General features: G+C 42.2%; 1 protein-coding gene across 1 annotated transcript; it reads left to right on the forward strand.

Annotated features, from left to right (window-relative positions):
• The first annotated feature begins 10472 nt into the window (after nucleotides 1-10472).
• Nucleotides 10473-10817, forward strand: LOC138892956 (uncharacterized). Its single transcript, XM_070176717.1, has one exon. It carries the CDS (start codon nucleotides 10473-10475, stop codon nucleotides 10815-10817), a length of 345 nt encoding a protein of 114 aa, XP_070032818.1.
• Nucleotides 10818-12780: the final 1963 nt, after the last annotated feature.

The following is a 12780-nucleotide window of genomic DNA, read 5'->3' on the forward strand; positions in this document are numbered from 1 at the left end:
GCATGTGGGCCGGTTAGGACCGGGTCCGGCCCAGAATCGTAAGTCCAAATGGGCGGTGGGCCTAAACGGTCCTAATCGGATAGGACCGGGATCGTGGGGAGGTAGATTGGGTAGTGGGCCGGTCCCATAGGCGAGGCTCGCGAGATCGGGACCGGTTGGGACCGAGACCGGCTGCGAAGTGGGCCGTTCAAGCGGTCCTAAACGGGCCTATCTGGGCCCAACGGCTAATTTTGTTTTTTTTGTTTTTAAAATCTGCCACATTATAGCCGTTATGGCATTTAAAATATGGCTGTTTTACCTGCCAAAATAGTCGTTGGCTATTTATAAAATAGCCATTTAACCCCCCAACTTTGTTTTAACCCCAAACTTTTTATTGCTATATATACATGTTAAGAATATATATATATATATATATATATATATATATATATCGAATATAGCTTATATTTTTTAAGATGTATATATAGTATAGTATATACTATACTATACTATACTATATATACATCTTTATATACTATATATACATCTTAATATATATATATATATATATATATATATATATACACACACACACACACAATACTATATTATACTATAAATTTGAATATCTCTTTACAATATTTTTGTCTTTAAATTTGAATTAAAAAATTTAGGTCACAATTCTATAATATAATTTACAAGGAATTGTCTTAGATATTTTTATTACCATTGTTTTTTTCTAACTTCTATAAAAAAATTTAAAAAAAAATAGAAAGTATCTGTTGAGCCCACTTAGGCCCGGGACCGGCCCACTTAACCAGGGACCGTTAGTTCGTGGTCCCGGTCCCGGACCGATTCAAGCAAGAAGCCTGCAAAGTCCGAGACCACTTAGGATCGGCCTGCTTAGGACCGGTCCTCTTAAAATCGGGCCCGCAAAACCCACTTAAAACCAGACCCGACCCACATACCACCCTTACTTCTTGCTATAACTTCACCTTCTTGGCTTATTTGGTATTCACCTTGGACATAATTACAATTTTAATTGAATGAACTTTCTTGTTTTTGTCATCTTTGTCATTTTTTGCCGTCTTTTCAAGAAGGCCATCCTCCATAACTCTAGATCTTTCTTCTTCATTTTTTCCTTCATCCGCTGTTGCTGCACATTGAGATGGGCATAGTTTGCTCCCATGGAACACATTGCTGATGAGTTTATGTTTGTGATGACCCGATTGGTCATCTAGTATTTTAATTCTTAATTTTATGTTTTGAAATTTCAAATAGTTACTTTTAACCTTTCTCGATTTACGTACGTAGTCCGTGTCTTTTTGCGGAAGGCTTTTATGTGAAAAATTAATTAAAATGTAAATTCGTGCCTTAAAAATTTATTTGAGTTGACTTCGGTCAAAAACGGGCCCGAATCTAAATTTTGACGGTCCCGGTGGGTCCGTATCGTGATTTGGGACTTGGACGTATGACCGAAATCGAATTAGGAGGTCCCTAACTCGAGTTATCACAATTTGTTGAAAATTTAAAGTTTAATGATTTAAAACATTTATAAATTTGACCGCAGTTTGACTTTATTGCTATCGGGTCCGGATTTTTATTTCGGATCTTGGTATAGGTTCATTACTGTAATTATGACTTGTCTGCAAAATTTGGTGCAAAACAGAGTTGATTTGATGTGATTCAGACGTCCGGTTGTTAAAGTGAAAGTTCTTAAGTTTTATTGAAAATTTCATTCGTTTTGGTATCCGATTCGTAGTTCTAGGTGTTATTTTGGTATTTTTATCGCGCGAGCGAGTTCGTATGATATTTTTAGACTTGTGTGCATGTTTGATATGAAGCCCCGAGGGCTCGAGTGAGTTTCGGATAGGTTTCAAAGTGGTTTTAGACTTAGAAAATAGCTGGTGAAAAATCTGTTCTATTGCAGGTCTCTGACCTCGCAATTGCGAGGTCAGTATTTGCATTTGCGAAAAACCAAATTGATGTCATGTTCGCACTTGCGAAGAAAATCTTCGCATTTGCAAAGAGGGGTTGGGTCAGTTGAGGTCGCATTTGCGATCAAAACGGTCACATTTGTGAAAGACCATAGTTCGCATTTGCGAACAAATAATCGCAAATGCGATGATAGCAGAGATGGAGCTTCTTCGCATTTGCGAAGTACGCCTCGCATTTACGGGGTTGGTAATTGCGAACCCCATGTCGCAATTGCGATATCTGCGCCTGGTCAAAAGCTAAGATAGACGGGATTTTAGCACATTCTCTCAAATTCTCAACCCTAAACACCCTAGAGGCGATTTTTCCAAGAGCTTTTCTTCCTCAATTTATTGGTATGTGACTCTAACCTACTTTCTTTCAATTACCCACTATATTTCTGTCATGACCCAAACTCCCTCCGTATAACGTCGTGACGGTACTTAGTCTCTACGATTAGGTAAGCCTAACAAATTGCGAAAAATAACAAAATCAAAACAAAACTTATCAACTAATTGCAATAGATATTGAATAACCAATAACAATGCCGCTCGGCATGTACAATAACCAAAGCGCTAGACGTACACAGCTTTTTCCAAAACCCAGAACATCATAAGTCACAAGCTATAAAAGAAAAACTAGTATCTCTATACACCAGAGTCTAACAAAAGAAGTACGAAATATAAATGACATAGGAGAGAATAAATAGGGACTCGGAGGTCTGCGGATGCGGCAGATGTACCTTGAAGTCTCTGTAGAACAGCAAGCACTCTCAGCTAGTAGCGGGGTTGATAAGAAGCACCTGGATCTGCACACAAAAATATGTGCAGAAGAGTAGCATGAATACACCACAACGGTACCCAGTAAGTGCCAAGTCTAACCTCGGTAGAGTAGTGACGAGGTCAGGTAAGGCCCACTGGTATATATTAAATAAAGCAGGAAAATATAACAGTATAATAAGAGACTGGAATTTAACAAAAAGAAAACACAACGATATAACAATGCAACACACAGGGATAAATATCAAAGAATCTCCCGAGATACCGTCTCGTAGTCCTAAAATAAATATGCAGGGAGAACTCCCGAGGTACCGCCTAGTAGTCTCAAAAGTAAATATACAAGAAGAACACTCGAGGTACCGCCTCGTAGTCTCAAAAGTAATTGTGCAAGGAGAACTCCCAAGGTACTGCCTCGTAGTCTGAAAAGTAAATATATAGGGAGAACTCCCGAGGAACCGCCTCGTAGTCTCAAAAGTAAATGTGCAGGGAAAACTCCCGAGGAACCGCCTCATAGTCTCAAATGTAAATATGCAGGGAGAACTCCCGAGGAATCGCCTCGTAGTCTCAAAAGTAAACACACGGCTCAACTGATAAATACCATAGTTAACAGCAAGAATTCTACAGTTAAGACTGATAAAGAGCAAGAAAAAGCAGGAAATCAACTAGGCATGCTTCACAGAGTTCAAATAAATAGTTAAAGCACGTAGACATGCAATATTAGACTAAATAGGATAACTACGCATGTTGGAATAGCTTAATTAAGAATGAAAAACATATTAATACTCATTTAAACGGTATAACTCAAATTAAAAGAAAATCAGGTTGCTACTCAGTAAAATAAATCCGGTTTTTCAACAAATAGCCCGTATACATACTCGTCACCTCACGTACACGACGCTCACATATCACGATAGTACCAAATCCTAAGGGGATTTCCCTCACACAAGGTTAGGCAAGCCACTTACCTCGGACTAAGCTCAATCAATCGATAACAATGCCTTTTTCACAAATATCCGACTCCGAAGGGCCCAAATCTAGCAAAAAATAATTACATATTATAAATATAATCATAATAGACTAATCTAATTAATGAAATCAAGACTTTAACAAAAATTCTGAAATTCATCCTAAAACGTTGACCTTGGCCCACGTCTCGGAATAGGGCAAAAATCACAAAATCTGAAATTCAATTCAATCACGAGTCCGACCATACCAAATTTATCAAAATCCGACCTCGAATGACCACTCAAAATCCAAAATCATACTCTTCAAATCCCTAGCCTTAAACTCCCAAATTTCACCTTAAATACACACTAACTAGGTGAAAAAATAAATGGGGAAGCAAGATTATTGATCAAAACTAAGCACAAGGGACTTACCTCAAGAAATCCCTCGAAAATGCTCTCAAGAAATCACCAAACCCGAGCTCAAAATGTCAAAAATGAGCAAAAATTGCGAACCCTTGCATTTAAGTGTTCTGTCCAGAAATTTCGTACCTGCGGACCTCTAGTCGCACTTGCAATGCCGCACCTGTGGCAAAACCATCACAGGTGCGGATTCCACTCATGACAAGGTTTCCTCTTCTGCAGACCAGGGATCGCACCTGCGATCTTGCTTCTGCGGAGACCCTTCCGCTCCTGCGATCCCAAACCTCCTAGGCCTCTCCGCTTCTGCGTTGAGGCTTCCGCAGAATCGACTCCGCTCCTGCGGCCTTCACGTCGCACCTGCGACCCAGGCCAAACTAATCCATACCACATATGCGATCCTCCTCTCGCACGTGCGTGTCCGCACCTGCGGTCACCCCACCGCATGTGCGAAAACACCAGAAACCAAGTCCAAAAATGATCCGTTAACCACCCGAAATTAACCCGAGGCCCCATGGGACCTCAACCAAACATACCTACCAGTCCTAAAATACCATACGAACTTAGTGGAGCCCTCAAAATACCTCAAACAATAACAAAAATATGAATCACCCTCCAATCCATACTTAATGAACTTGAAACTTTAAATTTCTACAACCAATGCCGAAACCTATCAAACCATGTCCGATTGACCTCAAATTTTGCACACAACTCATATTCAACATTACGGACCTACTCCAACTTCTGGAATCAGAATCCGACCCCGATATAAAAAAGTCCACTACTGGTCAAAATCTCAAAAAATTCGACTTTCGCCATTTCAAGCCTAAATCAGCTACAGACCTCAAATTCACAGTCCGGATATACTCTTAAGTCCAAAATCACCCAACAGAGCTAACAGAACTGACAGAACTCCATTCCTGAGTCGTCTTCATACTGTTCCGACTACGGTCAAAATTCTATGGCTTAAGCTTCTGTTTAGGGACTAAGTGTTCCAAAACAATCCGAAACCAAAAACAAAACCTCCCAACAAGTCACATAAGCAGAAAACGATACTGTGGAAGAAGTTAACAGGGGATCGGGGCTATTACTCTCAAAACGACAGGTCGGGTCGTTACAATTTCATAAGATTTCAGCCATAAATTTAGGACTTCCATGGTAGAAATCGGGGATTTAGGTAGAATTAGGGATTTTTTTAAAATTGGAATTTAGACCTCGAATTGAGGTCGGATTTCAAAACAAATTGCATAACCAGACTCGGGGGTGAATGTTTGATCGGGTTTTGGTCCGAACCTCGGGTTTTAGCCAAGCGGACATGGTGGTTGACTTTTTCAATAATGATCTAAATTGAACCTCTTTCATTCGTGAGTAGTTTCTAAAGCTTAATTTGAATCGTTTGGTTAATAATTTGCTAGATATGGTTGGTTTGGAGGTCTTTTCGAAGGGCAAGGCCGTGATTAAATTTTGAGTTGATTGCGGAGTGAGGTAAGTGTCACGTTTAACCTTGATTTGAGTGAATTAGGAACCCTTGAGTTATGTGCTATGTGAAATCCATGTATTGCGACATATATGCGAGGTGACGAATGTATATACTTCGCCAAAATACTTGTTTCCCTGTTTGTCCCGCATTTCATGAATTATTTCATTACATGCCTTAACTGTTACATGTTTTAATTGCTTCCCATGCCTTATTTTCTACTTGTCACTTATTATTCTCATGTTAAAAATGTTGGATTTTCTCGTGCTTCCATGATTTACTGCTATTGCTTGAAATGACTTATTTGTACCCTTAGTTGTTATTTATTTGAATTGTCTTGCTGTATAGTATTCATTATGGAAGATTCTTAATTTGAGACGAGATTCCCTTTCTCTTTCCGCTTCATATCCATTAATCATAGAGGACTCTTATGATTTAAATTGTTAAATTAAATGCACTTATCGATTTATTCATACTGCACGGTGGGATCGGGTTGCGCACCGCAACAGGTGAAATAAGGGTGGATTGATATGATGACATAAGGGTGAATTCATATTGATATGGTGGGATCAGGTTGCGTGCCGCAACAGGTAAAATAAGGGTGGACTGATATGGTAAAATAAGGGTGAATTATGATATTGATTCTGACTATATGGTGTGATCGTATTGCACGTCGCAACATATATTTATTTATGTATTATTATTAATATTTATATGGTGGAATAAGGGAGGATTGTGTTGTACGGTGGGATTGGGTTGCGCGCCGCAAAACTTTATGTGTTCTATTCTTTATTGTATCGTGTTGGCTTCGGTACTTTCATATGAGACTCTAAGGATTAGTATTTCTGGCATTCACTTGGTTTCGTAGAGGATTGAGTTAATTTCTTAAGTTAACTACCTTATTTTGTTTCCGTATTTTCCTTTTCTGTCATTATTTTATACTGCATACAGGTTATATTGTAAGTGACCCGCCTTAGCCTCGTCACTACTTCGTCGAGGTTAGGCTCGGTAATTACAGAGTACATGGGGTCTACACTCTGCACTTCTTGTGCAGATTTTAGAGTCGGTCCCAGCGACGGTCAATAGCGTGCTCGAGTTGACTATCAGCGGGGATACTTACGGTACAACTGCTCGACGTTCGCAAACCTGAAGTCCCCTCCCACTTTATTTTAGTTATGTATTTTCCTTTCAGACATCTTTACTTTTATTCGAACCTTTATCTATAGTATTCTAGTAGCTCGTGCATTTGTGACACCAGATTTGGATTGTAGTAGAGATTTTAATTGTTATGTTTTCCACTCCTTACTTAAGAATTTATTTCAGTTATTTCGGTTTCTTATTCATCATTTAAGTTGAACTGTTGAAAATGGATAAATTATGCTAACGTTGGCTTGCCTAGCAAGTGAAATGTTAGGCGCCATCACGGTCCCGAGGGTGGTATTTTTGGGTCGTGACAAGTTGGTATTAGAGCACTAGGTTGCCTAGGTCTCACGAGTCACGAGCAAGCTTAGTAGAATCTGGAGGATCGGTACGAAGATGTCTGTACTTATCTTCCAGAGGCTATGGAGTTTAGTAAACATGTCACTTTTTCTCACTTTGTCGTGCAATCTTATTCTTTCATTGATGACTGAACCCTTCTATTCTTGTTCTCTCGCTGATGGCGAGAACACGCACTACATCTACTGCCAGACAGGAGCCGGAGCCTCTTGTGGCATCTATGACTAGGGGCAGAGGTCGAGGCTGGGGTCGCGCCAGAGGCAGAGGAAGAAATTAGCCGAGAGCTCAAGCAGCAACACCGACAGTGGAGCCTCGGGTAGATTTCAATGAGGATGTTCCAGCTCAGACTGTACCTGTTGGACCAGCTCACGTCCTGGAGGGGTTCATAGCCACTCCAGTACTGCAGGACACTCTAGTCCATTTGGTGGGCCTTATGGAGAGTGTGTCCCATACCGGTACCTTTCCGGTGGCACCAGTTGGTTGTTGCGGCACAGGCCGGTGATAGGCCCCCCATGTCTTCTGAGACTTTATTGAGATTGGACAAATTTACTAAGCTCTTTCCAGTTCACTTCAGTGGTGCACATTTTGAGGACCCACAATATTATCTTGATCGTTGCCACGAGGTGCGAACATGGGTATAGTTGAGACCAATGGGGTCGATTTTGCTGTGTTTCAGATGACGGGTTCCGCCAAAAGGTGGTAGAGAGATTATATGTTGATTAAACTAGTTGGGTCGCCTGCACTTACTTGGGATCAGTTCTCATAGCTATTTCTAGAGAAGTTCCTCCCTATCACACTAAGGGAGGATTATCGCAGGCAGTTTGAGCGTCTCCAGCAGGGCAGTATGACTGTCACCCAGTACGAGACTCAATTTGTGGACTTAGCTCGCCACGCCACTATCCTGCTTCCTACTGAGAAGGAGCGGGTGAGGAGATTTATTGATGGGCTCACTTACACTCTCAGGCTTCATATGGCCAAAGAGACAGGGAGTGATATTTCCTTCTAGACGGTCGTTGATATTGCTAGACGTATTGAGGTGGTTCGTGCTCAGGAGAGGGTGCCGATATCAGATAAGAGGCCCCGTCATTCAGGTGGTTTCAACGGTGCCTCATCTGAAGGCAGGGGTGCTTTTTGTAGAGGCCATCCTCCCAGGCAATTCCATTCAATGCTTCAGGCATCTCATAGTGCTTCTGGGGGTCGTGCTTCTTATGTGCCTTATTTTGGGAAGCCAACCTATAGTTCACCATCAGCTCCTATTAGTGCACCTCCGATAGAGAGCTATCAACGTGGTTATCCAGCTCGTTCGGGTCAACTTCAGCTCCAGCAGCCATATCAGTAGGATGGGTGTTTTGAGTTTGGTGGTTTTGGGCACATCCAGAGGTCATGTACGAGGTTATTAGGCGGCATGCCACAATAGAGTTCTCGTGCCATGATTCCCGCACCGGTTGCTCTACTGCCCACTCAGCCAGCCAGGGGCAGAGGTTAGACATCCAGAGGTGGGATTCAAGCCGTTAGAGGTGGAGGTCAGGCCGTTAGAAGTGGAGGCCAACCAACTAGAGGCCATCCCAGAGATGTAGTTCAGAGTGGTAAGGCCCAGCCCCGAAGTTATGCTTTCCTAGCTAGGCCTGAGGCTGAGTCATCTGACACCGTTATCATAGGTATTGTTCACGTTTTCCATAGAGATGCTTCATGTCTATTTGATCCGGGATCTACTTACTCTTATGTGTCATCCTATTTTGCTGCATATCTAGTTTTGCCTGGCGATTCTTTGAGTGCTTCTATGTATGTATCCACGCCTGTGGGAGATTCTATTATAGTAGATCGTGTCTATCACTTGTGTGTGGTTATTATTTGGGGTCTTGAGACTACTGTAGACCTTCTACTTCTTGATACAGTAGATTTTGATGTCATCTTGGGTATGGATTGGTTGTCCCCTTATCATGATATATTGGACTGTCATGCCAAGACGGTAACCTTAGCCACGCCGGGGTTCCCTCGATTAGAGTGGAGGGGGACTCCTGGCCACTCTACCAGCAGAGTTATTTCTTATATGAAGGCTCGACGTATGGTCGAGAAGGGGTGTTTAGCTTATTTGGCCTATGTTTGTGATTCTAGTGCAGAAGTTCCATCCATGGATTTAGTGCCAGTTGTTCGTGAGTTTCCATAGGTGTTTTCTACAGACCTGTCGAGGATGCCACCCAATAGGGATATTGATTTCTGTATTGATTTTGCTCCGGGCACTCAGCCCATTTCTATTCCACCATACTGTATGGCCCCGCCGGAGTTGAAGGAGTTGAAAAAACAGTTGCAAGATTTGCTTTATAATGGCTTCATTAGACCTAGTGTCTCACCCTGGGGCGCGCCCGTGTTGTTCGTGAATAAGAAGGATGGGTCGATGAGGATGTGTATAGACTATCGGAAGTTGAACAAAGTCACTATCAAGAACAATTATCTGTTGCCGAGGATTGATGACTTATTTAACCAGCTTCAGGGTGCCAAAGTGTTGTTGAAGATTGATTTAAGGTCTGGCTACCATCAGTTGAAGATTAGGGCATCTGACGTCCCTAAGACGGCTTTTTGGACTCAGTACGGGCATTATGAGTTTCTAGTGATGTTATTTGGGTTGACAAATGCCCAGCTGCATTTATAAATTTGATGAACCGGGTGTTCAAACCCTATTTAGATTCATTTATGATTGTATTCATTGATGACATCTTGATCTACTCCCGCAGTCGAGAGGAGCACGATCGGCATCTTCGGATTGTACTTCAGACTCTAAGAGATAGTCAGTTATATGCCAAGTTTTCGAAGTGTGAGTTTTGATTACACTCAGTCACCTTTTTGGGGCACGTTGTATCGGTAGAGGGCATAAACGTGGATCCTCAAAAGATTGAGGTAGTTTATAACTGGCCTAGACCTACTTCAGCTACAGAGATACGGGGTTTCCTGGGTTTGGCGGGTTATTACCGCCGGTTAGTGGAGGAGTATTCATCCATAGTAGTCCTATTGACCATGTTGACCTAGAAGGGTGCCCTATTCAGATGGTCGGACGAGTGTGAGTTGAGCTTTCAGAAGCTCAAGATCGCTTTGACTACGGCGACAGTGTTGGTGTTGCCTACCAGTTCAGGATCTTACACGGTGTACTGTGTTGCATCTCGTATTAGGATCGAAGTGGTATTGATGCAGGATGGCAGGGTAATTGCATATATGTCACCACAGTTGAAGGTTCATGAGAAGAATTACCCTATTCATGACTTAGAGTTGGCAGCTATTGTTCATGCGCTAAAAATGTGGAGGCACTACCTTTATAGCGTGTCGTGCAAGATATTTACAGATCATCAGAGTCTACAGTATTTGTTCAAGCAAAAGGATCTCAACTTGAGGCAAAGGAGGTAGTTGGAGATGTTGAAGTACTATGATGTCACCATTTTGTATCACCCTAGGAAGGCCAATGTAGTGGCCGATGCCTTGAATAGAAAGGCAGTGTGTATGGGCAACCTTGCGTACATTCCAATTGGAGAGAGACCGCTTGCATCAGATGTTCAAGATTTGGCCAATCCGTTTGTGAGGTTAGATGTTTTAGAGCCCAGTCGTGTTCTAGCATGTATAGTCGCTCGTTCTTCCTTGTATGAGCGCATCAGAGAGCGGCAGTATGATGACCCTCATTTGCTTGTCCTTAGGGACACAGTGTGGCACGGCGGTGCCAAGCAGGTTACTGTGGGAGATGATAGGGTTTTGAGGATGTAGGGTCGTATTTGTGTGCCCAATGTGGATGGACTTCGTGAGTTAATCCTTGAGGAGGCCCATAGTTCACGGTATTCTATTCATTCGGGTGCCGTCGATATGTATCAGGACTTGCAGCAGAATTATTGGTTTAGTAGGACGAAGAAGGATATAGTTTCATATGTAGCTCGGTGTCTAAATTGTCAGCAAGTAAAGTACGAGCATCAAAGGCCTAGTGGTTTGCTTCAGAAGTTAGAGATTCTTGAGTGGAAGTGGGAGCGTATCACTATAAATTTTGTTGTTGGACACCAATAGACACAGAGAAAGTTCAACATAGAATGGGTCATTGTGGAAAGGTTGACCAAGTCAGCACATTTCATTCCAGTGGCATTACTTATTCTTTAGAGCGGTAAGCTGAGATCTACATCCGCGAGATTGTCCCTCTTCACGGTGTGCCCGTGTCTATCAATTCTGATCGAGGTATGTATTTCACCTCGCACTTCTGAAGGGCAGTACAGTGTGAGTTAGGCACGCAGGTTGAGTTGAGCACATCATTTCATACCCAAATGGACGTACAATCCGAATGCACTATTCAGATATTAGAGGACATGTTTTACACTTGTGTTATGGATTTCGGGGATTCTTGGGACTAGTCTTTGCCACTTGTAGAGTTTTCCTACAACAACAGCTACTAGTCACGCATTCAGATGGCTCCCTATGAGGCGTTATATGGGAGGCGGTGTCGTTCTCCAGTTGGATGGTTTGAGCCCGTGGAGGCGTGGTTGTTGGGTATAGACGTGGTACAGGATGCCTTGGATAAGGTCAAGATTATTCAAGACCGACTTCGCACCGCTCAGTCTAGGCAGAAGAGTTATGCCGACCATAGAGTTCGTGATGTTACATTCATGGTTGGAGAGAAGGTGTTGCTCCGGGTTTCACCCATGAAGGGTGTGATGAGGTTCGTAAAGAAGGGAAAGTTGAGCCCTAGGTATATCGATCCCTTTGAGATTCTCTCGAGAGAATGGGTGAGGTGACCCACAAGATCGCATTTCCACCTAGTTTATCAGCAGTCCATCTGGTGTTCGATGTGTCCAAGCTCCAAAAGTATCACGGTGATCCGTCCCATGTGCTAGATTTCAGCTCAGTCCAATTGGACAAGGATTTAACTTATAATGAGGAGCCCATGGCTATTCTAGCCCGGCAGGTCCGACATTTGAGGTCTAAGAGTTATCCTTTAGTTCGAGTGTAGTGGAGAGGTCAGTCGATCGAGACAACCACCTGGGAGCCTGAGTCGGACATGCGGAGTAGATATCCACACCTTTTCACCAATCCAGGTACTTTTCTATGTCCGTTCGAGGACGAACGTTTGTTTTAGAGGTAAAAAATATGATGACCCGATAGGTCATCTAGAGTTTTAACCCTTAATTTTTTGTTTCAAAAAATCAAATAGTTCCTATTAGTGATCCTCGATTTACGTGCGCAGTCCGTGTCTTATTCTGAAAGAATTTTATGTGAAAATTTGACTAAAATGTGAATCTGTGCCTTAAATATTCATTTAAGTTGACTTCGGTCAACATTTTGAGAAAACGGGTCTGGATCCATGTTTTTACGATCCCAGTGGGTCCGTATCATGATTTGGGACTTGGGTGTATGCCCGAAATCGAATTAGGAGGTCCCTAGCTCGAGTTATCGCAATTTGTTGAAAATTTAAAGTTTAAAGGTTTAAAGAATTTATAAATATGACCTCAGTTTGACTTTATTTCTACCGGGTCCAGATTTTGGTTCCGGAGCTTGGTATAGGTTCATTACTGTAATGATGACTTGTCTGCAAAATTTGGTGCAAAACGAAATTGATTTGACGTGATTCAGACGTTCGGTTGTTAAAGTGAAAGTTCTTAAGTTTTATTGAAAATTTCATTCGTTTAGGTGTCTGATTAGTAGTTCTAGGTGTTATTTTGGTGTTTTGAACACGCGAGCGAGTTCGTAT

Source organism: Nicotiana tomentosiformis, chromosome 5, assembly GCF_000390325.3.
Source record: "Nicotiana tomentosiformis chromosome 5, ASM39032v3, whole genome shotgun sequence".
NCBI lineage: Eukaryota > Viridiplantae > Streptophyta > Magnoliopsida > Solanales > Solanaceae > Nicotiana > Nicotiana tomentosiformis.